The sequence below is a fragment of the Moschus berezovskii genome, chromosome 4, assembly GCF_049115385.1.
Source record: "Moschus berezovskii isolate FMDL1 chromosome 4, NW_MosBer_1.0, whole genome shotgun sequence".
Lineage (NCBI taxonomy): Eukaryota > Metazoa > Chordata > Mammalia > Artiodactyla > Moschidae > Moschus > Moschus berezovskii.
Genome location: NC_142463.1, coordinates 18538960 through 18552498, shown reverse-complemented (window position 1 = coordinate 18552498; position 13539 = coordinate 18538960). Strand labels below are relative to the sequence as shown.

Below are 13539 nucleotides of genomic sequence, written 5' to 3'. Positions count from 1 at the left end.
GGCTGACCCCTAGCCAGTGTCCTCTCCTTTCCCCTCTGCTGGGTGGGAACCACCAACTCAGCCCAGGTCTGAGTCTCTTGAATGGATGACCAATCAGAGCTGCTCAGCAGTGAGGCCAGCTTTCTGGGTTGCCCAAGAATGAACCAAGAGGAGGAGGCCGCCAAGGGGACTGGGAAGCAGCCGCCAAGGGGACTGGGAAGCAGCTCCCAGGGCCTTGGGAGTGCTGGGTGACCAGTATCCCGGGGCGTGGTGCGGAGGCTGGCAGAAGCAGGAGACACAGCGTGGGAAGCTCACATGTCCTGTCCAGTCCAGGTCCCAGGGCTCCATCTTCAGGACAATGGACAGGGCATCTCCAGCCTTCATCAAACACCAGGAGGAGGAAGCTCAGGGCACAGCATCTGCCACAGTGCTAGGGCTCTAGTTTGGGGACAGTCTGTCCCATTAGACTGAGCGACTTTGCATTTCTAGCTCAAGAAGAACAGCACCAAGAACATCCAATGACACCTGACCAATGAGTGACTGCATGGAGGGATGGAGTCAGATGTGTCTCTGAGAAGAATTCCACGAGAGCTGGTGGCTGCCCCTCCCGCCATAGACCTACATACACCTGTGCCTCTGCGTCCCCAGTTCCTCCCTCTCTCCTGACCTCAGCTTCCCCACTCAGCAGCCCACGGTGCTCCTCTGAGCTGCACTCAGCACACAGGACCTTCTGGGAGCTCCTCTACCTGCTTGATGGCTTGGTCTCCCGAGATCTGAGAGATAAAGGGCCTCAAAAGGTAACTTGTTTGGAGTTATCTGTGCTACCACCCAGTGAATCAGGAAACCAAGTAGCCACAAAGAGGCACGCTCCCGTGTGGATGTAGAAAGTGTGGGTAGCTCTAGCACAGGCTAGGTTTTGGGTTGTACAGTCTTACATCTTCCCCCCTCTCATACCCCATCAGGACTCCTGGGAATCAGGAGGTTACAAAGGCACTGAGCCACAGCTGAAGCCTAAGACCTGTTCCAGCCTTGCCCAGCCAGGCCTTGGCTCTGGAACACAGAGCTGCCTCCTGCCAGAATTCTGCATGTGAGGCTCCAGACAGGTGCAGCGAGCACTCCAGTAGCCCAGGGGCTGCATGGTTAGAAACATCACTGCAGGAGCAGATCAAGTCTGTGGCCAGATACCAGATGGGGAGGGCCTGGAAAGCTGCCTTCCATCATTTACCAGGTCTCAGGTGCCAGAGGAGGGAAGTCCAAGTGGCGCAGTGGTAAAGAATCTGACTGCCAGTTCAGGAGACTCAAGAGATGGGGGTTCAATCCCTGGGTCAGGAAGACCCCCTGGAGTTCCTACTCCAGTATGGCAACCCACTCCAGTATTCTTGCCTAGAAAATTCCATGGACAGAGGAGCCCGGTGGGTGACAGTCCATAGGGTCAGAAAAAGTCGGACATGACTGAGCACCATCCACACACACGACTGCCAGAAGCATCTGAAACAGCGCATGGGAGAGGCATGAGCCCTGGGCCTGGGGTGGAGGAGGCACCAAAGGAACTTCCAGGGTAACCAGCAGGGCCTGGGCGTGCCCACTCTGGATGCTGGGAGAGGTAAGGCCTTGGGTGTCACTGGCTTTCCTCTGGCTGCTCACTCTAAAGGCCCCAGCTATCTCTGACTTTGGCACCAGGAGCCTCATGAACTTCAGAGGACTCTCTCCCAGCTCCCCTCTCCCCTTTCCACTTACATCCCCCAACTCTGGGAAGGAGTCCTCAGCAAGGACCACAGGGCTGGTCCTGGAGCCCTGGGCAAGGCCAGGCCAGGACATAGACATCAGTGCAGTGAGCATGTGCTTGAGCACAGCCAACATCTCTTCACCCCAGCTGCTCCAGTTAGGTCCCCGCACAGACCTACCGAGTCTTTGGGGAACCTTCCTTTCTTTTCTTTGCTCTTTCCTTACCCCTTCTGTTAACTTGTGTGTTGCCACTTCCTTCTCCAATGCATGAAAGAGAAAAGTGAAAGTGGAGGCGCTCAGTCATGTCCAACTCTTCGCGACCCCATGGACTGCAGCCTACCAGGCTCCTCTGTCCATGGGATTTTCCAGGCAAGAGTAATGGAGTGCGTTGCCATTGCCTTCTCCAGGTAACTTGTAAGAATCCTGAATTAATTGAACCTGGGAGGATCATGTGACCCACCTAGCTGGCCTGGCCCACCTGGGCCTGGCTTCCTGATTTGGGCTGCCTGTCCTATCCCAGTCTGCACAGCAAGAAACAGAATCTGGTGTCTGAGCCAAGACCAGGTCATTTGTGGTAGCTGGGCCCAGAGGGGTAAGACAAGCAAAGGGGATCAGGGCCCTGCCCTCCAGGAGCGGGTGAGCAGATGGGCAGAAGGCAGGGTGAGAAAGCAGCCCCCAGGCTTTCTGGGGTTCACCGGGGCAGACCCAATTTCCTCCCATTTCTCTCTTAGAAGTGCCTATCTATGATTCCAATTCTCTTGCCTTCGAGGTAAAGAGAAGGGCTCTGAGAACTAGGGTCTTGAAAACAGTGGGCTGCTCGCTCAGCCCCCACACTCTGCCTGCTAGGCGTGTGCAGTGGGCCTGCTTGCCACTCAGATCGGCTGAAGCCAAGCACCTTTCTTCCCCTCTGGGGAACCAGACCTGCCCTGGAGGACCAGGGTGCCACATTCAGCCTGGCTCTAGATGGGCTTCCCTTCCCCTCTGTCCCACCTACCTGAATTTGTGGACCTGACTTCTGTCTTCGCTCTCGCTTGCTACCTACTTGACTCTGCCTGCCCTTGGCCTTGCTTGGGAAAAGGCTGTGGAGTTAAACCAAATTGCCCTGAGACCTCCATAGGCAGGAGGAGCTGTTCCAGCCGCCCCCCAGCTCTCCTTTGAACCTCCAGAAAAAACAGCTAGCTTCTTACTGTAGGCAGAGGGCTTCTGTCATCATTCTCCTATGCTAAGAGGCTTGAGTATTGGAAGATGAATGGCCTGAACTCTGCAGTGCCCTTCTCCTGGGTTGGCTGGTGACAGCTAGTTGAGGGGAGAGATAGAAATGAGCCTGGACAAGTTGGCGCAGAGCTGAGAGACAGAGGGCTCAGGAGGGGACTCAGTGGGTGGTCCACAGAGGAGCAGTCTGACCCTACTTGGCCACAGAAGCTCTCTAAAGAAAGGGGCCCAGATCCTTGTCTGCCAAGAACAGTGCGTACAGAACCTGACCATTCCCAGAGTGGAAACAGACTCAGTGGCAGGTCGGGACCCAGCCACAAGTCAGTGGTAAAAGCAGAGCATGGAGAGAGGCCGGGATTAAGAGTTTGGGAACTGGCGCCCTCAAGGTGAGGGGTCTGCTGTCCCTGTGCAACAACCACAGGGTCACCTGGCTGGGAACGGGTGGGGGGGGAGCCCCACATGACCAGAGTCAGAGAGACCTCACAGAGTAGGGGAGGAACTGGCGGGGCGGCGGGGAGGTGGGACAAGTACAAAGTTAAGGCAGGGAATTGTGGAGATCAGCAGTAAGGCTGGGGCTAGCCAGGTGAGAGCTCTCAGTGAACACCAGGGGAGGGCCCACAGGGACTGCCGAGGCGGCACCCGGGGTCTGGCTTAGAGAAGGCCGAGGAAGGACCAGAGCCTGAGTCTCTGCAGGCAGGCAGCAGATGGCAGGCACATCAGCTCCAGGAGTCTGGGCCGACCTTGGCATCTCCTGGCCTCTCTGCCCCTTGACTGCATCTGGTCCTTACTGCTTCTCTTGAAAGGTTCCTATTGTTCTTTGCCCGGGTCAGGGGAAGGGGCTGACGTGGAAGCTGGGCAGGGCCGGAGCAAGAAGGGGAGGAGCCGAGGCGCAGGGAGCTCACCACTCTCTCCTTGTAGACGATGTATTTCAACCACTTGAAGTCCTGCCACTTGAAGCCAGCGAGAACAAAGAGGGAATCGCGCTCGTACTGCTCAGGCCGCTGCATGGCGCCCTCAGGGTAGGTGATGCGCAGCGTGGTTTTGCTGCCCACGTCCTTCTCAAAGCCTTTCACTGGTGCTGAGTTCAGTCTATAGAGAGCAGGCCCAGTCAGGCAGAGCCTGTCCTGGGCTCACTGCATGCGGTCTGCAGGCCTGTGTTTGGGGAGGCACCATGACCCCAGAAGATCCCAGGGGCAGAGGACGGGAAGCCCAGGCCACGTGGAGCCTCCTAGCTTTCTGTCCCAAAGCCCTCCAACCTGGCTTCTCCTTGAGGCTTCCACTGACCTCCAGTCCAACAGACACACAGTTCATAATGGGCTCAGGGACCAGTGGGTTGGGCCAGCACACAAAGGTACCTGAGGCACTGCTTTGAGGAGCTCACCTGACCACAATGTCATAGTCATCAATTCGCGACCCCAGAGACTTGTTGGCCAGGACACCTCCGTTGCCCACGATGATGCAGCGACGGCAGCTGAGGCTGAGGGGACAGAGGTGGAGACCTCTGGAGAGCTGGCCACCAGGTTTCTTTTCCCCCTGCTGCTTTGGCCCCTGACCCCATGCCCTTGGCCAGATACAGGCTGGGATGGAGGAGGAAGATCAGTGAGCCTCTAGCAGCATCTTTGAGAGGCTGGAACCACACTGTGGAGAGCTGGGCAACTCGGGCTCTCAGATCCCCCTGACTCTTCTCCAGGGAAACGTGGGTGTGAAAGGTGCTTGGGCACTGACTCTGGGGTAGTGAGGAAGGAGGCTCTGGTAAGATGGCATTCTGGGTTAAAGACTCCCCAGGGGGGTTAGTGGGTTTTGGGGCAGCTTTTCAGGGAGAGGGAAAAGTGGGCTGAGCTTGAGGGCTATGCTAGGGAAGCAACGACAGAGGAATGAGCCTGGGGGCGCCAGGACTCAAGGCTGTACTCCTTCCTAACTCAGAAGCCCCCATGCACCCAGCAGCCACTTGAGAGCCCTACTCACGTTGCTTCTTCCACCTCTGACCCTGGGGCTTCACCCAGCCAGGGTCTGTTGGCTTCTGAGCTGTCACTACCTCCTGGATTTAAGCCCTCTCAGCCGCCCCACCAGCCAGCCCCTCAGTCCCACTGCTAAGTTGATCCCAGCCCAGTACACTCCTTTCTGACTCTCAGACCTCTGCTGCCTGAGGACTGACATGTCTCGCCAAGTGTTTATAACTCAACGGGCAGGCTAGCGCAGTGCAGACGCCCTGCTTACCTGCTTATCCGCCCCAGTGTGTGTGTGTGGATGTGTGGGTGTACTGCAGAATCTGCCCAGGACAAAGGAAAGGCCAGCTGGGCCTCATCAGTACCTCTGCACCTGCCAGGCAGCTGAGGGGCAGGAAGCTGGGGAATGGCTTACCTGTCCAAGGCGGGGGTCAGGCGGTACTCTTTGGTGACAGACAAGATGGCTTTGATCAGATTGTCTGTGGACAGGGGGGAGGCAACTGTTAGAGGTCACTTAAGGGTTCCCAGAAGATGTTTGCTGATGAGCTGAAGGTACATAGTCCTGGGGCTAAGGTGGGGGAGGGAGCTCCGCACACAAGGCTGGGCCACTGGCCTAACTTTCTCCTTGAGAAAGGAGATGCAGGCGGGAGAACAGGCGTGTGCACAAGCCTCTGTCTGAACCCTGACGGCACCCGCATGCAGCTCCTTCCTCAGGCTTCCCTGGCCCTTCCTTAGCAGTCTCGGCTGGCTTTTGGAAACTCTGCAGTCAGGCCCCAGCGACATGCATCCTCAGGTGTGGGCCTTGCCTGGGAGCTGGGGCATCAGTCTCCCCAAGAATGGGAGTGCCGGTTAGACAGAGACCACACGATGACTGTGTCCCCACCAAGCAGATACCAGGAAGCAAAGGAGGGGACACCAATGGTGAAGAGCTCAAGTGGTCCCAGCCAGGTCCCCAGCTCAGGCCACTTGGCCTCATTTTCTGAGACCACCTTCCCCTCACTTCCTCCCTCTAACACTGCCGATCCCTAATCCTGTTCTTGCCAGGCTGTCTCGACCACCTTACATCTTCAAGCCCTGTGACCTGGCACCTGCCCACCTGCTCTCCACTCAGGCTACCCGTAGCAAGGGCTCTGTGACATCTCTGCTCTCAGATCCTATAACCATATTCAGGCCTCGTTCTTCTTGGCCTCTCTCTGGCTCTGGCAATGATGACTGCTCTCCTTTCAAACTTTGGTATAACAAGAGCATTATAGTATAACAGATGATGCTGTCAACCTTGGCCTCAAATCCTGGCTCTGTTGCTTATGAGTTCTGTGACCTTAGATAAATCACTTAGCTGTCTTTGGGCTCTAGTTTCCTCATCTTTCAAATGAAGATGGTAATTCCTGCAGTGCAGAATTGTTAGGAAGATAAAAAGATAATGTACATAAAGACCTAAAGAAAGTAGGCTGGTACAACCACAGTGGGAAACATCTTCATATCAAATAAAGATGTAGCTGAGCACAGACAAACACCTTGCAACTCTCCTCCTAGGTGGACATCATCAGAAGAGTCACACATTTGTTTAAGGAAACATGTCCAAGAACATTCACTGCAGAACTGTTTGTCATAGCAAAATGTTGGAGGCAACCTAAAAGTTCACCAAAGGAAAACAGATTAAATGTGGTACATGGAATACTATACAGTAGTTTCAAAATGAATGACCTTGAGTAACCTGTACCAATACAGACACATCTGAAGAGTATAAGCAAAAAAATCAATTTGAAAGACACATACACATATGCAATACTGTTGATAAAGTTCAAAAACATGCAAAAACCATGCCATATTTTGAATGGATATTTAAATAGGCTGCAGAAATATATAAACAGGCAAGAAGCCATAACTCCAAAACCAGGATACTGGTCTCCTGGGGAAGGCAGGGGGTGGAGTAGGAAAGGCTACATGGAACTTGAGCTGTATCTCATGTGTTATTTCTGAACTGAGTAGAGCATATGTGGGTGCTCATTATATCAGCCTTTATGCTTTCTTATCAGCCTGAAATACTTCATGTAAAGAAAGGATGCCTCCAAAATTAAACACAACAATCTTTTAATTTTTTTGTCCTTTTTTAAAAAAATTTTATTTATTTTTAATTGGAGGATAATTGCTTCACAATATAGTGTTGGTTTCTGCCATACGTCACCATGAATCAGCCAGAGGCATACATATGTCCATTTCCTGCTGAACCTCCCTCCTACCTTCCTCTTCATCCCACCCTTCTAGGCTGTCACAGAGTATCAGATTGAGCTCCCTGCTGACATACAGCAAACTCCCACTATCTATTTTACATATGGTAATGCATGTTTCCACGCTACTCTCTCAATTTGCCCTACCCTCTCACCTTATAATTTTTTTAAAAGATGGAGTAGAAAATACGGTCGGATGCAGCCAAGAGGTCAAGTAAAGGACTGAAAAGTATCCTTGGGCTCTCATGGGGGGCACTGAGCAGTTTCACTGAAGTGGTGGTTGGCGGAGGGGGGGACATTCTTCAGGAGTAAATGGTGAGGAAGAGGGGACAACTGGCATGGGCAATCTTTCCAGAAGTCGAATGAGAGAGGGTCAGGGTGACATTCCTTTAAGGAACGTTCTACACCAAGTGACTTACAGTGGGCTTTGGGGAAGGTCACACATCCCCTCCTTTCCCTACCTGTAAGGAAAAGCATACTGCTGCCAACTGACCAAGGCCAAGGCTATGGACTGGGTTTTTGTTTTCTAGGAGGGGAACCTTAGCAGACTGGTCATAAACTATGGGGTACTTTTCTTGCTGGATGATGGGCTCTGTGTTGGCCTTTCCTGCCCTTCGTCGCTTGGTAGGATCAGAATCTTGAGTGAGGGTTTATGAGAAAAGTTAGGCTGCTTGGCTCCCTGTACCCATGAAAAAGGAGTTCACGTGGTTCAACCCAACCTTGGAGGTTTTGAAGGTCAAGGCTCCAGTTCAAGACTATCCTTTTGCTGGCCACTGTCTTCTTTTCAGGGAGGGGTGGGCTGACTGGGTAGAGGGTTTGGGCATTCTGGAGTCTGCTAGCTAAATGATATCACCCTTTAACAGTCATCTAATTCTGACCACAACGTAATATGGAGGTCTTATTCTCTCCATGTAACTGATGAAAACACTAAAGCAAAAACATGTGAGCAACTTGTCCATGGTCACAGCTAGTAGAGAGGAAGACCTGGGATCTGATCCTTCTATGCATGATGTAAAGCCAAAAATCTACCATGCCCTGAAACAGGGGCAGAAAATCCGACATGGAAACAGAACTGTTAAACTCTCAGTGATGTGAAAGTCTTTTGTCAGGAGCTGCATGGTGAGGTCCCTGAGGCAATGGAAGGGGACAGTTCTGGGAGTATAGGAGGGAAAGGTTAGCCTTGGACACGATAAGGAAGGACTGGAGGGGAGGCTACATAAGGTGAAAAACATCAGGAGGGGTTGACAGAGGAGTCTGGGGGCAGTCATGCGGCATGGCCTCTATTTCCCCTGGGATGTCCCCCCTCATACCTAGTCCTCTAGTGTGGATGTCTCAGGCACCCCTTTTGGGTGGTCTCACAGCACTGTGTTCTTCTCTCGTCAGAGGCCTTATTGTCCTGCCCCCCAAGTACCAGTGTCTGCGTCAGACTGGAGCTTTGCGAGGGGAAGGACCACATCTGTCTACTCCACTACTGCGTACCTAGCTCCCAGCAGAGTGGAAAGCTCTGAGTAAACAGTCCACTAAAGAAGTGGGAAACAAGAAAGGAGAGGGAAAAGGGAGAGGAGGTAGGGCATTGTTGTGGGGGGTCCCCAGCAGGGAGACTTCTGAGGGTACAGCCCTGCCCTGAGACCCAGGGAGGTAACCTGGGAGACAGGATGTTAATATAGAGTGGGGCAGGGTCCCCAACATACCTTGACCTTTGATCCCAAAAGGCGGCACAAATTCCCGGATCCTAGCCCACTTGCGGAAGGAGTCATCCAGGAACATGGGTGCTGGCTTGGAGAACCTGGAATACAACAGGGCTGTTGAGGGTCCCAGGGTGCACTAGGCTGCTGGGCTGGCTGGCATCTGTCTTAACTGTGGATCTGCTGGAAGCCAGCCTCTATGTTCCAGCATCCCCTGGCGACCCCAGCCTACTCATTGGGTAGTTCCTACGTGGGGTCTGATAGGCCTTGTTCAGCGGAGCCTGCGTTTGGAGGAGTGGGCCTGGCCAGTCCATATGTGGCCAGCTGCCAGAGTAGAGAGACAGGATGCACTCAGCAGGGATCAACATCCCCGAGCTGGATGCTCTCTGGCAGGTTACCCACGCTTGCATCCATCCCACAAGCACGGCTGTCCTCGCTGTTCCTGCAAGCTGGGAATTCAGAGATGAGATGCTGTCCAGTGAGCAGAAAAATCTCCTCGAATACAGCCAGTGCAGAGAGACAGAATTTGGGAGAGAATTCTGGGAGGTGGACCACCCAGGGTGAGGAGGAAGGAGACTCCACGGTGAGAGGGCAAAGCAGGTGAACAGCCATAGGAGCTGGAGGTTTGACAGAAGGGAGGGATTGCAGTATCCTGCAGCTGAGAGGTGGAGAAGGCAATGGCAAGCCACTCCAGTACTCTTGCCTAGAAAATCGCATGGACAGGGGAGCCTGGTGGGCTGCAGTCCATGGGGTCGCTACTAGTCGGACATGACTGAGTGACTTCACTTTCACTTTTCACTTTCACACATTGGAGAAGGAAATGGCAACCCACTCCAGTGTTCTTGCCTGGAGAATCCCAGGGACGGGGGAGCCTGGTGGGCTGCCGTCTATGGGGTCACACAGAGTCGGACACGACTGAAGTGACTTAGCAGCAGCAGCTGAGAGGCAGGCAGGGCTGAGGAGAGGCTTCAGAGGAGCAGACGCCTGAGCACTCTGCTGGCAGAGAGGACAAAGGGAACACCAAGCTCCCGGGGAGGTGGGAGAGGGACATGGAGCTTACAGGGAGGGCAAATTTTGGTCTGGAGGAAAGATAGGAGGGAAAAGGGGAAGAGAGAAACTTGGGAACTTCTTGGGAAGCCAGGGAGTGGGCAGGGCAGGGGGGAGGCTGGGAGGTAGGGATGGCATCAGAGGGGTGCAGAAGGAAGTGAGGGCAGAGTGAGAAGAACAAGAGGAACCAAGCTCTTCAGAGGTGCTTGGACAACACAGCCCCACTAGAACCTAGCACCCCGGTTTTGAGACCTTGAAAAGGCAGCCCTGGAGATGGCCAGCACCTGGTCACGTCCTGGATGTGGACCTCTGCTCAGGGCCTTCCTGGCTGAGAATGAAGGTGTACAGGCCTAGGCCTCGGTGGCTGTCTCTGTTTGTAACAGCCCGAGTCACCCCACTGAAAAACTGAAGACTGGAGGAAGGGGCTCTCCTGGCCCAGAAGTTAGAACTCACCCCTCCCAGCGAACTCTAACCTCAGCATCCATTTCTCATTCCCATCATCTCTAACGGTTGTTACAATCACCAGGCCCAAGGGGAATCACAGCAGTAATCACTTGGAGGTCTAACATTATGGGAGATTTTGAAGAGAACTTGAAAGAGGCAGAAAAGTTTCAGGGCTGCTCCTTCCCCATCCTTTGCTGCCAGGAAGAAGCTGTCAACACGCGACAGCACGGGAGGGCCATTCCTGCACACTAGCTTTCTTCTCAGCTCACTCCCCTTCTGAGTGCAAGAGTCAGTCATGTTTCTCATACCTGGTACACACAGTCTAAGTGAATCAATACATTTGATGTTTTACCAGAGGCCCCGAGGATCCTGGCCAGAGTCCACAAGGTCCCTGGATAAGCCTGGGGCAAGCACCTCTGTGTCAGGCTTGAGCTTAGAGAAGTTTTGCAGTTTCTCAGTCGGGCATGGACAGGATTTTATCTGCTTCCTAGGATATTGGATGTTATATGCTAGCAAAATCTCCTAAGATCTAGCCAAATGATCTCAATACATTATTTTCTTTGTCTTCTCCCTTCCCCCCATCTTTCCAGCTGATTAGGAAGTTCATTATGTTAATTGTTACTAAAAAAAAACCCTATATTTTTGGTGCTGCTGGTAATATGTGCTAATTTTGGGGAAAAGATACAAATAGGCATGCACACACACACACACACAAGTAAAAATACTCATAATCCTACAACACAGAGACAATTAACCTTGGGTATATTTCCGTACTGATTTTCCTTTTCCCATATTGTTTTTTAGATGCTCTGTAGACTACTTTTTTTCACCTTATAATATTATGAAAATATTGCTCTGTAAATAGAAGAAAAACCATTCTGCTGGTAACCTGAATAAAAAATGATTCCCCTAATAGAATGCACAGGGATACACAAATGAAAAGATATGTTGAAACCATTAGACTTCATATCTCTTTTCTCTTAAGCTGATTTCCTTGTTAATGGTAATATTATATCCACACATATAGATACATACACAAAATGCAGAGGGCAGATACAGGATAATACCACCAGTATTATCACTAACACTATCATTACTAAAAGTGATTTAAAGTTTCTTTATAGTTCTCTTTGCTTAGGGTATATCCCACTAGAGAAGTACAGATAAATTATTTTGCTTTTGCAAAATTATTTTGAAATAATCCTGCTGAGTTCACTTCATCAACAATACATAGTTAGGTTCATATGTTTCATTTTGTGTCTTAGAATTTGCTTATCCCTCATTTTAATTTAATTTTGTTTTATGATGACATAAAACTATAGAATTCCAGAATTAAATTCACAAAGCAAGATATATTCAGAGAAATCAAACTTTTATTTGTGTCTGAATCCTGTTACTTTATGCCCACTTAGTATTCATTTTTATTAGTTTTTAATTTTTCCTCCATTGTTTTTTTGAGATAAGCGAACACATATGTGTGTGAATTCCTACACCCTTCCATATTCAGTAAACTAACATATACACTGTTTACTTTTTGATTTTTTTCACTGATATTCAGTATACTCTGGTGATCAATGCACAGCAGCAGACAGAGTTATATACTTGATGATACCTCATTATGGTCACATATATATATTATTCAGTCTGTTCCCTGGGTTGTTTCTCGTCTTTCTTAGAGTAGGTACCACTAACAGTCGTAACAATGAACAACCATGCATCCATCTTTTTTTGTTTGCCAGTGTATCTTTGGAATAGATTCCTAGAGTTGGGTTTGCTGGATCAAAGGGAAAAGGCATATATACAGTTTTGATCCGTAGCCAAACTCCCCTCCACCAGGACACATGACAGTATCATTTCCCCCACAGCCTCCCCAACAGAGTATACTGTTAAACATTTCAATCTTGCCAGTCTGACAAATAGTATCTCGGTGTGGTTTTAATTTTTATTCCTTTCACTATGCTTTGAATGGAACATCGGCATATATGGAAGGGCCATTTGCAGTTCTTTTTCTGTGAATTTTGTTCATATCTCTTGCCCATTTTCCCAGAGGGTTACTGGTCTTTTTCTTCTATTTGTCCCAGCTTTATTAAGATATAATTGACTATAAATGATATATAACACTGTGTAAGTTTAAGGTGTACAACACTGATTTCATACACATACATGGCAATATGATGACCACCACAGCATTAGCTAACAATCTTCTCTCTCTCTCTTTTGAAGCTCTCGATATATTATATATATAAACTATTTGAGATGCAATTACAAATAAATTTCTGAGTTTATTTATTTATTCACTTGGCTTGTGGTGTTTTCTTGCTTCCTCCCCCACTTTTTACAATAGATTATTTTAATGCAGTCAATTTATTAATCTTTTCCCTTATTAATTCTGGGTTTTGAGTTTTAGCTTTCTTCATTCACAGGTTATATTTCCCTCTTTATTAGAATTCTATTGATCTCTTCAGTCTCTCTTGCCAGGATGCTGTACCCTCTTGTTCCACTGTCTTTTGTCTCATCCATAAGGCAAAATCCAATCAAAGATTAATCAAATCTGACACTCTTACACTTTATAAACTCAAAGTGCTGCTAGAACACACACACAGACACACACGATTCATGGACTTGAGCCTTAGGTGAGCCCTCACATTTGCTCAGTGGCTATTTCAAATCTTCTTCACTCTCCATGAACTCTATCCTTTTTCAGCCTTACCTAAGCAGACATCTCTTCTTTTCTCTCACTTCACAGACAAAATCAAGCTTATCAGACAGGAACTCCTTCCGCTTCTTACTTTCTTACCTCACCTCAGGTCCATTAAAGCTGGTCTCTCCATCACGCCATTCAGCCCACTCCTGTCTGTTTCCCGCTAAGCACACAGTAAGCTCAGGTCTCTGCAACGTGAAAACTAACTCTAATGGCAGAAAGCGAAGGGAAACTAAGAAGCCTCTTGATAAGAGTTAAGGAGGCGAGGGAAAAAGCTGGCTTAAAACTCAACATTCAAAAAACTAAGATCATAGCATCTGGTCCCCTCACTTCATGGCAAATGCTGTGGGGGGGAGGGGAGTAGAAGCAATGACAGATTTTCTCTTCTTGGGCTCCAAAATCACTGCAGATGGTGACTGCAGCCATGAAATTAGAAGATTCTTGCTTCCTCAAAGGAAGGCTATGAAAAACCTAGACAGTGTATTAAAAGGCAAAGACATCACTTTGCTGACAAAGGTCCGTATAGTCAAAGCTATGGTCTTTCCAGTAATCATGTATGGATGGGAGAGCTG

General features: G+C 50.0%; 1 protein-coding gene across 3 annotated transcripts in view; it reads right to left on the bottom strand.

Annotated features, from left to right (window-relative positions):
- ST3GAL3 (ST3 beta-galactoside alpha-2,3-sialyltransferase 3) overlaps nt 1-13539 on the bottom strand; it is a 215402-nt gene that overhangs the window by 17889 nt on the left and 183974 nt on the right. For all 3 annotated transcript variants that reach the window (XM_088835219.1, XM_088835220.1, XM_088835221.1), the window contains 4 exons: nt 8782-8876; nt 5278-5341; nt 4298-4393; nt 3819-4005 (listed from right to left, as the gene is read on the bottom strand). In XM_088835219.1, the coding sequence (XP_088691345.1) occupies nt 3819-4005; nt 4298-4393; nt 5278-5341; nt 8782-8876 (442 nt within the window). The remainder of the gene's footprint in view (nt 1-3818; nt 4006-4297; nt 4394-5277; nt 5342-8781; nt 8877-13539) is intronic.